At 57.1% G+C, this 12,448-nt stretch overlaps 5 protein-coding genes across 5 annotated transcripts; 4 read left to right on the top strand and 1 right to left on the bottom strand.

Annotated features, from left to right (window-relative positions):
- Positions 1-119: 119 nt before the first annotated feature.
- On the top strand, positions 120-1,217 carry BO95DRAFT_482921 (TOM complex receptor protein TOM20). The gene is made up of 3 exons (XM_025590271.1): positions 120-277; positions 355-600; positions 664-1,217. The coding sequence occupies exons 1-3, from the start codon at positions 220-222 to the stop codon at positions 879-881; spliced, it is 522 nt and encodes a 173-aa protein (XP_025441357.1). The 5' UTR covers positions 120-219; the 3' UTR covers positions 882-1,217.
- A 907-nt stretch (positions 1,218-2,124) lies between these two features.
- Positions 2,125-3,855, top strand: gel2 (1,3-beta-glucanosyltransferase gel2; the record flags this gene model as incomplete). The annotated part of the gene is made up of 4 exons (XM_025589071.1): positions 2,125-2,184; positions 2,234-2,364; positions 2,450-2,834; positions 2,905-3,855. The coding sequence occupies 4 exons, from the start codon at positions 2,125-2,127 to the stop codon at positions 3,853-3,855; spliced, it is 1,527 nt and encodes a 508-aa protein (XP_025441356.1).
- Positions 3,856-4,404: 549 nt separating this feature from the next.
- Positions 4,405-8,550, bottom strand: BO95DRAFT_482919 (F-box and WD domain protein; the record flags this gene model as incomplete). The annotated part of the gene is made up of 3 exons (XM_025590270.1): positions 4,405-7,838; positions 7,904-8,412; positions 8,525-8,550. The coding sequence occupies 3 exons, from the start codon at positions 8,548-8,550 to the stop codon at positions 4,735-4,737; spliced, it is 3,639 nt and encodes a 1,212-aa protein (XP_025441355.1). The 3' UTR covers positions 4,405-4,734.
- Positions 8,551-8,632: 82 nt separating this feature from the next.
- Positions 8,633-11,554, top strand: BO95DRAFT_443798 (MRX complex nuclease subunit). Its single transcript, XM_025586735.1, has one exon. The coding sequence runs from the start codon at positions 9,045-9,047 to the stop codon at positions 11,367-11,369; it is 2,325 nt and encodes a 774-aa protein (XP_025441354.1). The 5' UTR covers positions 8,633-9,044; the 3' UTR covers positions 11,370-11,554.
- BO95DRAFT_166210 (uncharacterized protein) lies at positions 11,484-12,072 on the top strand. The gene has a single exon (XM_025580767.1). The coding sequence runs from the start codon at positions 11,597-11,599 to the stop codon at positions 11,900-11,902; it is 306 nt and encodes a 101-aa protein (XP_025441353.1). The 5' UTR covers positions 11,484-11,596; the 3' UTR covers positions 11,903-12,072.
- Positions 12,073-12,448: the final 376 nt, after the last annotated feature.

The following is a 12,448-nucleotide window of genomic DNA, read 5'->3' as shown; positions in this document are numbered from 1 at the left end:
TGATCAACTCCAGGCACGAAGGCCGAAGCGGGAGGGTAAGTCCGAGGCGGAGAAATGATGATCCCGGCAAAATCATTCCCCAATTGAGCCATTCGCATCTCGTCGTCATCTTCCACTCTCTCCCCTCGAGTCGACTCGCTACATCTCCATCTCCCGCGCTGTTTTCGTTTTCGCTGTCTCTCCCCGGTCATCACCGTCTCCTCCATCCCCACCTACATCATGAGAACCTCCACTTTGGTGGCCGCCACCGCCGGCACGATCATCACCGGTCTTCTGGGTAAGACTCAGTTACGCCATGCTATCTATGGCCTGCGTGACGTGCGTGTTGCTAACTCGCTCTCCGTACCTGTTTAGCCTACGCCGTCTACTTCGATCACAAGCGCCAGACCGACCCAGAGTTCCGTCGCGCCCTCAAGCGGAACAACCGCCGCATGGCCCGCGTTGAGAAGGAGGAAGCCGAGGCCCAGGGCGCCATGCAGCGCGAGTCCATCAAGGCCGCCGTGCAGCAAGCCAAGGACGAGGGCTTCCCTACGGACCTGGAGGAGAAGGAGGCCTACTTCATGGGTCAGGTCGCTCGCGGCGAGTCCCTCTGTGCTGAAGGTATGTGTCTTCCGCGGTAATTCGTCCTCCGCGCCCTTTCTCCGCAATCTTCCGGCGATATAGATACCAACCTTGGAGCAGAACCCGTTGAGGCCGCTTTGTGCTTCTACAAGGCCTTGAAGGTCTACCCCCAGCCTAAGGACCTCATCTCCATCTACGACAAGACGGTTCCCAAGGAGGTCCTGGAGATCCTGGCTGAGATGGTCGCCATGGATGCCGGCCTCCAGCTCGGCTCCTTCACGGCAGAGAGCTCCGGCCCGGAGAGCCACGGTGTGGAGTAAATTCGTCCGCCGTGATCGACTCTCTTTGTCCTTTACTCTTTCCTTCTCCATCCGTCCGCATTCTGCCTCGAACCTGCACCTCTGATCTGGAACGGGTGTCGCTACTGTGGTGACCTCCAGTCTCTGCAGGGTCATGGTCTGGCTGCACACCCTCCCGGACGGATCTGTCTAAACATCCTCTTTGATCCCGCTTTCCCTCTCCGCTACTCGTGTAATTTCCTAGGTCGTTCATGTGTTCTGCTTGCCTTATTTTTTTTTCCTTTTATCGTTTTCCCCTGTATATTTGCATTGGGTCTTGAGTGTCGATGAGACGGACATCTCTTGGTAATGCTCGGCGCCATCATGACTTGTGTGGGTTGATGCTGATGATTTTTTTCATGTTTTTCCGTGATTTCCTTGCTCCGGCTATTTGTTCTCTGCTGGGGCGTGTATTCTTAGAAGCGAGCAGTGGTTCTCTTTATTGCTGTGAGACGGGGTCATCGGGAAGAAAATGGGTGGCAGTCGATATAAAAGATGATTAAAAGTATAAGTATACTAAGGGATGAAAGGTCCAAGTTAACTGCAGTTATCTGCGACCGTTGCATGAATGCAAGAATGAATGAATGACGGGGGGGGCCACTCACTCCGCCGATGATCCTTTGTTTCATGAATCACGGACCTCGAAGTGCGTAATGGATGAGCAGCGCAATAATTCGCAGCTCGTGCCAGGGTCGATCGTCGGTGCCGCTTGTCTCGCCCCAGTGCCGGTCAGGCCAATGAGGGTGGAACGCGAGGTTGACCAGGTCCACTGCCAATTTGCGCGATGGATTTACCGTGATTAAACCACCGAAAACCACTGGTTAACAGTACTTGCTCAAGTATTAGTGGAGGAGAGAAATGGCCAGGGATGGGTTCATGTCTTGCTGCCCGGCCCTCCCCCCCTTCCCTTCCCTGACCTTGGAAGGTTGGTTGTACTTAATCATGCTCGCTTTCCCTGCTTTTTTTTTATTCTGTAAGCGTTAGCCTGAATCCCCCTTCGCTGCTTCCCTCTTCCTTCCCCTTCTTCGTCATTCGTTTCTTTTCCGTTGGTTAAGTCCTTCGTTCACTCGTTCTGAGATTATCGCTCGCTGCATTCGGTGCTAGACATCGACCTAGAATTGTGTTGTTGCTGTTGCACTTTGCGCACATTTGAATATCATCATCATCATCATCATCAGCTTCTATAGAAAAGGAAGGAAGAGAGAAAACAAAAAGAAAAGAAAAGATGGTTCCCGTGGGTGCCCCCCTTTTCAGGCAACAAACCATCCTATACTTCCTCATGATCGTGATCATCATGATCATCCCAGCCAAGAACAACAGTTAACCCTACCTAGACTTACGCTCGTCTGCTCGCCACTGCGTGCGCGTTGGCTACTACTGCCAATGCTGTCACCCCCCTTGTTGTCAAAGGCACCGATTTTGTCAACAGCAAGACTGGTGATCGCTTCCAGATCCTGGGTGTCGAGTAAGCAAGCCCCCGCAGTCCAGTTCGCCCTGGTCGTGCCATTTTCATAGAAACAGAATCGCTGATAGTCGACACTCGTACACAGTTACCAGCCTGGTGGTTCCTCTGGCTTCAGTACGACTGAGGATCCCCTCAGCCAGCCCGACGCCTGTCTTCGTGATGCCGCCCTGATGCAGAGCCTTGGTGTCAACACTATCCGTGTTTACAACTTGTCGCCCACCATCGATCACAGCAAGTGTGCTTCCATCTTCAACGGTGCCGGTATCTACATGATCTTGGATGTTAACTCCCCGCTGTACGGCGGCTCTCTGGATCGTACCGACCCCTCTGGCACCTACAATGCCGTGTACTTTGAGCAAGTCTTCGGTGTCATCGAGGCCTTCAAGGACTTTCCCAACACCCTTGCCTTCTTTGCGGGCAACGAGGTCATCAACGAGGACAGTGTCTACGAGGCCCCTGCCTACATTCGGGTACGTTATTTGCCTTGCGCTCATGCCAACTGTCAACTGTCAACATAGCTAAAATCCGATGTTTTCCCAGGCTGTGACCCGCGACATGAAGGACTACATCGCTAAGAACGCAAACCGGACCATCCCCGTCGGTTACTCTGCTGCGGACGTGCGCCCTATCCTCGTTGACACCCTCAACTACCTGTCTTGCGACCTCAAGAACTCGACCAGCTCCCAGGCCGACCTGTTCGGTCTCAACTCCTACTCCTGGTGCGGAGACTCCACCTACAAGGAGAGTGGCTACGACGTGCTCGTCGAGGACTTCTCCAACTCTTCGCTGCCCGTCTTCTTCTCCGAGTACGGCTGCAACCTGGTGACGCCCCGCACGTTCTCCGAGGTTGCGACCCTCTACGGCAAGGAGATGTCCGCCGTCTTCTCGGGCGGTCTGGTCTACGAGTGGACGCAGGAGGCGAACAACTACGGTCTCGTCGCCGTCAACAGCAGCGACACCGTCTCCCTGCTGACCGACTACGACAACCTGAAGACCCAGTACGGCAAGCTGGACATGAGCAGCATCGAGTCCTCTAACGCGACCCAGACCTCCCAGGAGGCCGTCACCTGTGACTCGGCGCTGATCAGCACCAGCACCTTCCTCAACTCCTGGGACCTGCCCAGCCGCCCCACCAAGGTCGACGACTGGATCAGCAACGGCTTCACCAACGCCACCGTCGGCAAGCTCGTCACCGTCTCGTCGACCGCGATCCCCCAGACCGTCTACTCCTCCAGCGGCGGCAAGCTCTCGAGCATCAAGTACACCGTCCTGGCCGACGACGCGTCCAACGTCCCCAACAACGAGACCTCCACCACGACCAGCAGCAACTCGTCCAGCTCGTCCAGCACCTCCAGCACCTCCAGCAGCTCCAGCAGCTCGAGCTCCTCTAGCTCCCACGAGAGCGGTGCCACCACCGCCGCCGCTCAGATGTCCGCCTCCGTCCTCGGTCTCCTGAGCGGAGTCACCCTGTTCGCCGCATTCTTGCTGTGAACCCATTCTCAACACATTATATAGAATCTTGAATTATATATTTTTCTTACGCGCGCCGATGTTCTTATGGCATTAGCTCGCTCATCCTTTTGATTGATCTATACGATGATTCTCTTGTTCCCGGCGAACGTGTTCTTAATCCCGCAGGGGGCCTCACCCTGACCCCGGTTTGGTCGGTTGGCGTGGAGACGAATTTCATGTACAAAGTATGACAGGTCTGGTCTGTTTTTTGTTCCACATCCCCCATTTTTGAAAGCCCCGGGGGCCGGGGCCATGGGCCTGGCATGAATGGGGAGGGAGACACGGGAATATGAGGTCTTTGGTTGCTTGCTTTGGTTGCTTTGGTTGCCCTGCTTTATGCTACGAGTATATCGATATCGTCTAATCCATCTGCTGTATATACCACACCTTTCCCTTTCGGGCTGCATTCCTGGGTCGCTTTTGCTTGTGCACGTTTATTGTTATGTATATGTTTAACCAGATAGTTACGGGAGCAGTAGTCTGAGAACAAGGACCTGACATTTACTACGAAGTGTGCTATGTGTGAGTCTCAGTCAAGTGTTTCACGGGATATTCAGTCCCATCTCTTTTGTGTAGATTCTCTTCTATTATGCACGTGTAGATCCATCCATTCAATATCTGAATCACAAGTTACAACAATCCCAAAAGCACGTCTAGAAACCAACCCCTGCGAGTTTAAACAAGGCACAGAAAGCGCATCGTAGGTACAGCACCACAACAACCACAAATATCACCACACAGGGGGAAGACCGCCCTGCGGACACAATTCCGGAAAAGATATGAAACAAACACCTAGAAAAATTACACGGACGCAACATAGCACGGGATTACTTCTATAAAGGATCCGAAAAACTCGGATCAAAGGGCGCGCCCCTTGCCTTTATCCCTGCCGGACGAGGGCGGAGGAGGCGGCGGGGTAGCCGGCCACGGGGCGAGGGCGGGGAATTCCTCCGGCTGGGACTGAGATTGGCTCTCCGCCTCGGCGAGACTCAGCTGGATCGCGAGTTGCAGGTCGTCGATCTCCTGCTGGCGACTGCTCTCGGGCAGGACCGGGGAGGTCGAGGCTGGCTGAGGAGACGGGGAAGTGGAATAGGGGGTTGGGTCGAACGCAGGCGGGCCGAGGTCGGGCTTGGGGAGCGGAGGCTGGTCCAGGAGACTGAGACGGATGGCCTCGGCGATCTCGGGGTCAAGGTTCTCTTCGTCGTCCAGAGGGTCTTCGTACGGGGAGGAGGCGGAGGAGAGCTCGTCCGGCGCGAAAGAGCTGTCGTTTGGACCGATGGTGTCGCTTGGAGAGGTGCTGACGGCGGAGCTGGCGCTGGGAAATGCGCCGGGTAAAGCGATATCGCTGCCACCCCGCTTGACCGCCTCACTAGAGAAGGATTCTTCGCTAAGGAGCTGGGCGTATGCGAGCAGTTGGTCTTCGCTCACGTCGGGCCCCAGGAGATCCACGCCGAAGCGCTGGCTTAAATGCGCCCGTTCCTTCTCGTCGGCGATCCTCTGGCGCTCCATTTCCACCCGTTCGTCCTGGATGTAGTCGTTCAGTGCGCCACGGCCGCTGTTGTTAAAACGCTGGCCGCCGTCTGCAGCGCCGTTGCTGCCTCGGAGCCCGCGACGCAGTCGTCGCTTGCTGGACTTGTACTGGTCGGCAGCGGAGGCGCTATAAGACCAGTAGCGCAGATGAGTGCCTAACGCGACCATGCCACGAAGCACAGTAGGATCCGTGTCGAGGCAGATAGCGCCGGTGGCGTAATAGTTGTTGCCAATTCCATGCATGGATGCTTCGGCTTGGACGAGACGGCGACGAGCGCGCGAGGAAAACCGTGAGTTGATGGTCCGAATAGGCCGGGTCGAGGATGCCAGAGGATCCCAGGCCTGAACGAGGCCGTCGTTGCCTCCATGCACCAAGTACAGCGACGTCAATGCTACGCTAGACACCTGCGGCGACTCAGTCTGGATGACGCGGATAGGCCCGATGTCCTTGATGATCTCGGGGTTCCTCGAGGCCGGAGATCGGACGTCCCAGACAAACACCATTCCCGTGGTAGTTCCCACAGCCATGTACCTTCCGCGTTGACCTGGTACATCGGTGTCTGATGTGGCCTGCTTGAGGTGTGGTAATGGAGACGACATAGCAGACGAGAACGCGGAACTACCAGACATGCCAGTCAGCGGATCCTCATCCGCCGTCAACAAGGCATAAGTTGACAGATCCAAGGCGGTGGTCGTTATCTGGACAGACTTCCGGTCATTGAAGTTGAAGTCCGAGATGCACCATTCGGTGTTTGCGGCTGTACAAACCGATTCACCGAACCCACTTGAGGCGCGAGATGGAGTAGACCTACCGGACGTGCCGGCCAATGAGGGTGTTATAGGTGACTTCACGGGCCCTCCGAAGAGGGACGGTGCAGGAGCACCATCCATAGCGAGGGGGCCGAGACTCAACGGCGGCATGGCAAGCTTGGAGATCTTGCGGGTGTAACGTCGGATCGCCGCCGTTTCATCCTCGCTCATGCCACAGGAGATCACTATGAGCGACTCGCCCGCGCCCTGGCCATCGTCTCCGGCAAAATCCACAATCAGCTCACGTCTCATATCCCAACCCTCGCAGACTTTCCTGAAGTGCTTGGGCTTGAACGAGAGGAAGCGCTCGATTTCCTTAGTCTCTGCGATAATCTGCTTCTCGTCGAGCTTCATGGCATCAGACGATGATCTGGGGCTGTAGCTACCATCGAGAAATTCCCGACTAAACGGGTCCGGTCGAGCAGTTCGCCGGGTCAGTTCTACCAACTCCCACCGGGCACTTCTACCAGTCTTCCACGCGAGCTGATCGTACTCTTCAGCAGTCAGCTTCGTGGAAGCCACATCCGGCTGTCGTGGGATATCAGACAGGTAGAAGACCTCGCCCAGTGCATTGAGGACAGCCGCCCAAATGCGACGACGCGCGTAGCGTCTTGGTGAGAAACTCTCATCGACAGCAATCGCGACGATGGGAACCCCTGGACATAGTACCCATCTCGCGGTCACCTGGCCTCTTTCGTACCGTTTCTCATAGGTAGGATGAGGGCCGAGAGCGTACGCTGACAAAATACCAGTGGATGAACCTGAAAGCATTGCAATCAAGCCATCAGTCATCTTGAGCATATTGGAGGACTTGGCGATCCACACAGCAGTGGTACCGCTAGTAATGTGATTGAGCGCGGGAATCCCCAAATGAGGCTGAGATCCCAGATCCGACAACCCCAAAAATCTACCGCGTTGCTCGGTCGTTGAGATGAAGTAGGCGCGGCCCTGCGGACAAGCCTCGCCGTATATCATACCATACGGCTGACTGACGTCCATGCGATTCGGCATGCCAGCGAGGTCTCCGGACCCGAGCCCATACTCGGCATCACCAGGGAAGAGATCGGCAAAATGCCGGAACATCTGGTGATCGGAAAGGCCCCAGGTCCCGACCTTGACCGCAGACGGGTCGCTGGCGGAGGCGATGCCTTGCTCCGAGGCCCCATGAATGAAAACCGGTTCCTTCTTGGTGACCTCCGACCCAAAAGAGCCGTGCAGATGGCTGACAGGGTACAGAAGCTGGGAGGTATAAGTGACCACAGCGCTGCCATTGCGGACATTCGCAGTGCGGACGGTGCTGGATCTCTTCGGCGGTTCGAACTGGCCCGGCTTGCCCCGGGAGAGCGACCGCAGCAAACGTGTGCGGAGGATGTACTCGCTCCGCCATGAAGCCAGAGCAGTCAACCGCGAGAAGTAGCGCTTATCAGACGTCACACGGTCCGAGTTTTCACCAACAGACAGCCATACCCCATCCTCTGCCGTGTACGGGCCGGGAAAGTACCGAGAAAATGCAATTCGCCACGCGTGGGGCGTGGTGACCAAAGTGTGAAGCCGGCGAGATACCAGCGCAATCGACGACAGGGACGGAGGCGGCAAATGCGACAGAATGTGCGTGAGTACCTCTATCCAGCACAGCAAATCAGTCTGCCAATCCCTACTTTGGACCAGAGGCGAGGTGCAAGCATACCGTTGGGGAAAGATTCCAGCGACAAGCCCGAGTACGTAGATGCTGAGGGCGTGACCTTGAGGCCCCGGTCGGCGGGGCTCCTGGAAAAGTGCGCCGCAGCAGCAAGCTCGTACTGGCCGACAGGGTCAATAGACGACGGGAGGGGTGGTGGAGTCGCAGAGCGCCCGTTTAAGTGCGGCTGTGCGCCGGATGAGTCACGGCTGAGAATGCAGTCTCCAGGCTCGCCATCGCGAAACCCAGAGACTCGTTGCTCACCATGCGAATCATGTCCATGCTGGGTAGGATCGAGAGGTGCTTCCGAGAAGGGTTTAACCGGAGGCGAGCGGTCGAAGACTGTGGAAGGCTCTGATTGCATAAAAGAGTTTCGCGGGGTAGGTGGCACAACGGAGGCGACTGAACCAGGGAGACAGTCTGGGTCAGTCGAAAGGGTGAGAGGGGCGGAAATTTGAGGGAGAGAAAGCGCGCGGACAGGCAGGATGGGCAGAGCGTATAGACAGCAAGTAGACAAACTGTAGAGTGGAGGAGGGAAGGTTGAGAGAGATCCAAACGAGAGAGAAGGGGAGAGAGAAGAGTAGGAGGGAAAGAAAGGTAGAAGTGACGAAAGGAGGGGATCGGACGGACCCGAGCCGGTCTCGCCCGCGTCCCATGATTTCCGTCACGTGAGCACGCGGCGAGGCGCGACTTTCTCGAAAAGGGAATTAATTGATTATTTCATTGTCAGCCCAATGATCGAACTACGCACTGGTACTGGATCCAAACTGCAACGAAAGGTCTTCAACGCTCTATGCAGGAGAAATCCCATCTTATCTTTCCAGTCGGTAGCGTAGGCAGCACTGGCCCATTCCAGGCAGCCAGGCGATACATGAAAGTCATATAACCGAGTTCATTCTAGCCGTCTGTCTACATCTCTTCTCGGTCATCAGAACTTCCCAACTTCATCATATCTTATTCCGCCATAAAATAGACCCACGATGCCAAATCTTGGCGGTAAGTCACTGTATCCACCTTGAAAAGTCCCTCAACTAAACGCCGACCAGACGCGGAAACCATCCGCATCCTCGTGGCCACCGACAACCATGTGGGCTACAACGAGCGGGACCCCATCCGGGGCGACGACAGCTGGAAGAGCTTCCACGAGGTAATGTGCCTGGCCAAAGAGCACGACGTAGACATGGTGCTGCTAGCGGGGGATCTCTTCCACGAGAACAAGCCGTCCCGGAAGTCCATGTACCAGGTGATGCGGTCGATCCGCATGAACTGCCTGGGCGACAAGCCGTGCGAGCTGGAGATGCTCAGCGACGCGAGCGAGAACTTCCAGGGGGCCTTCAACCACGTCAACTACGAGGACCTGGACATCAACGTCGCCATCCCCATCTTCTCCATCCACGGCAACCACGACGACCCGTCGGGCGAGGGCCACCTGGCGGCGCTGGACATCCTCCAAGTTTCTGGATTAATCAACTACTACGGCCGCACGCCGGAATCCGACAACATCCAGGTCAAGCCGGTGCTGCTGCAGAAGGGGCGGACCAAGCTCGCGCTGTACGGGATCAGCAACGTGCGCGACGAGCGGCTGTTCCGCACCTTCCGCGACGGCAAGGTGAAGTTCTACCAGCCCTCCATCCAGAAGGATGACTGGTTCAACCTGATCTGCGTGCACCAGAACCACCACGCCTACACGGAAACGGGCTACCTCCCAGAAAACTTCCTGCCGGAATTTTTGGATCTGGTCATCTGGGGCCACGAGCACGAGTGTCTGATCAACCCGCGCCGGAACCCCGAAACCCACTTCCACGTCATGCAGCCGGGCTCGTCCGTCGCCACCTCGCTGTGCCCCGGCGAAGCCGTCGCCAAACACGTTTCTATCGTGAGCATCACGGGCCGCGAGTTCAAGAGCGAGCCCATCCGCCTCCGGACCGTGCGGCCCTTCGCCATGCGCGAGATCGTGCTGTCGGAAGAGAAGGGGGCGCAGAAGCTCGCGCGCAAGGAGAACAACCGCACCGAACTCACGCGGTTCCTGATGGGTATCGTCGAGGAGCTCATCGAAGAAGCCAAGGAAGAGTGGCTCGAGATGCAGGACGAGGCGCCGCCGACCGCCGATGACGAGGACGACGAGCAACCCCGCGAGATCCCCTTACCGCTGGTGCGCCTGCGCGTGGAGATCTCCACCCCGGAGGGCGGCAGCTACGACTGCGAGAACCCGCAGCGGTTCTCGAACCGCTTCGTCGGCCGCGTCGCCAACGTCAACGACGTGGTGCAATTCCACCGCAAGAAGAAGAACACGGCCGGCGGCGGCACCCGGCCGAAGGACGGCGCCACCGCAGACGTCGACGAGGCGGCCATCTCGCACCTGGCGACCCTCGACACCGTCAAAGTCGAGCAGCTGGTGCGCGATTTCCTCGCCACGCAGTCCTTGACCATCCTGCCGCAGAACTCCTTCGGGGACGCAGTGGCGCAGTTCATCGACAAAGATGACAAGCACGCGCTGGAGATGTTTGTCAACGAGTCCCTGGAGAGCCAGATCAAGCATCTCATGGCGCTGGACCGCGACACCGACGAGATCGACGCGGCGGAGGAGCTGGCGCAGAGCTCGTTGCACAAGGCCATGGAGCGGTATCGCACACAGATGGAGGATATGTTCACCCGCGGGGTCAACAAGCGCAGCCGCCACGCCCGCGGCGGCAAGCGGCGGTACAAGCCCAAGCCCGACGGCTGGGACAGCGAGTTCGATGGCTCGTGGGAGGATCAGCCGGGCGCGCTGATCCACTCGGACAATGAGGGCGGGGATCCAAACGCGGACGTCGCCGCGGAGGACGGTACTGGATCTGCAGCTGCTACGACAACCCGCGCATCCTCGACCACGCGAGGCAGGGGGCGGGGACGCGGTGGGAGAGCCGCAGCTACGACGAGTACACGGAAAACCACCACAACCACGGCACAAACTACAGCCACGGCCGCGAAAAAGGCCGCCGCTACACCGTCAAAGACAGCTGCAGGTAAAGGCCGCCGCCGTCGCGCGGTGTCGGAGGATGAGGACGACGAAGAGGAAGATGTGATTATGCTTGACGATGACGACGACGATGATGATGCGGTATCCGGCCTGCCAGATATCCACGAAGAAGATGACGATGACGAGGACTCCCAGGCTCTTTTTGTCAAACAACCTGCAACTCGGACACGGCGGGCAGCAGCAGCAGCGGCACCTCCAGCTACCACCTCTACAAAGACTACGACCACCAGCCAACGTCGCGCAGCCGCTCCGCCTGCAGCCTCAACCCGAGCCACGGGCGGGACGAGCACGCGCCAGACGAGAACCCGACAGCAAACCCAGACGACGCTGAATTTCGTGGGCTCGCAGGGCAGCGCTCCCCCAAGCACGCGGACGAGGGGCGCACGCGTGGCCAGCGAGGAAATCGACGACGACAGCGATGGGTTCGAGCCGATGGCGGTGCCTCGGCGGCGGTAGCCAGGGCCGTCTAGTCTGCGGACGTATTACTCGATAGAATTTAGGTTGGGTCGATTCCAGTGTAGCGTAATTCAGCATCAACGGCGCATCGGGGGACAGATTTTTCCAAATGGCATGGCGTTCTCCCAGGTTTCACCATCTAATCGATCTATCCAGCGCGGTTTCTCGAACTTGAGCGCCAATCAATTCATCAATTTGTAGCTCGTCTACGACGTAGGAATTCAATTATGAATTCAATCATGACGCTCCGCAGTAAAACCGGGGTGCATGGCGCGGAGGGGGGGAGGGGGGCTCCGAGCCCCGAGCCCCGAGCTCCAAGCTCCAAGCTCCAAGCTCCAAGCTCCAAGCTCAACGGTGCGGGCTCGCGAGAAGAAATGCCCAGTGGGCGGCAAGCGGCGGTTGATTGCAGCCAAGCTGGGCAATGGGCTGGCTTGCAGTGGGCGGGCACAGACGCACTATTGCTTGACCAGTCCGAACTAGCGGGTGGCCATTGGTCCCCCTTTTCCAGTCGGGTGAAGTTGCAGCCATGCTAACCAAGGTAGAGAGACGGGAAGACAAAGGTTTTATCTATGATTGTCGAAGTCAAAGTCAGAGTCAGAGTCAGAGTCAGGTGTTGATCGAGTCTAGATTGATGATCGTTATCATGGTGGTGGTGGTGGTAGTTAATACTTAGTACTAGTAGAGAGGGCAGGCCGGATAAGGGGGCGGGGTTGTCGGTAGGTAAGTTAGTAGGTAGGTAGGTAGGTTAGTTAGTAGTTATGGGAAAGAGGATGACAGAGGGTAAACTTTACCTTATTCTCATCTCATAAACTCACTCCCCTGGCAGCGCAGCAATCACTCAATGTCCAATATCCAATTTCCAATAAAGTCAATCACACCATGGATCCATGATGGATGTAGGCTGCAGTCAACCGACCAGAACAAACGAATACGACATGGAAAGGGGAGTGCCCACTGCCCAGTGAGTACAGTGAACCCTGCTGGGAGTGCTGGCCAATCTCCACAAGGCGAGTGGATCCAGGATCCAGGATAAAGCCATGAACTGCCGGAGAGTCCAAAAAGATGGAACCCCCTGACGC

This window comes from Aspergillus brunneoviolaceus, assembly GCF_003184695.1.
Source record: "Aspergillus brunneoviolaceus CBS 621.78 unplaced genomic scaffold BO95scaffold_41, whole genome shotgun sequence".
Lineage (NCBI taxonomy): Eukaryota > Fungi > Ascomycota > Eurotiomycetes > Eurotiales > Aspergillaceae > Aspergillus > Aspergillus brunneoviolaceus.
Note: the sequence above shows the minus strand (reverse complement) of the source record. Positions and strands in the feature narration are given on the sequence as shown.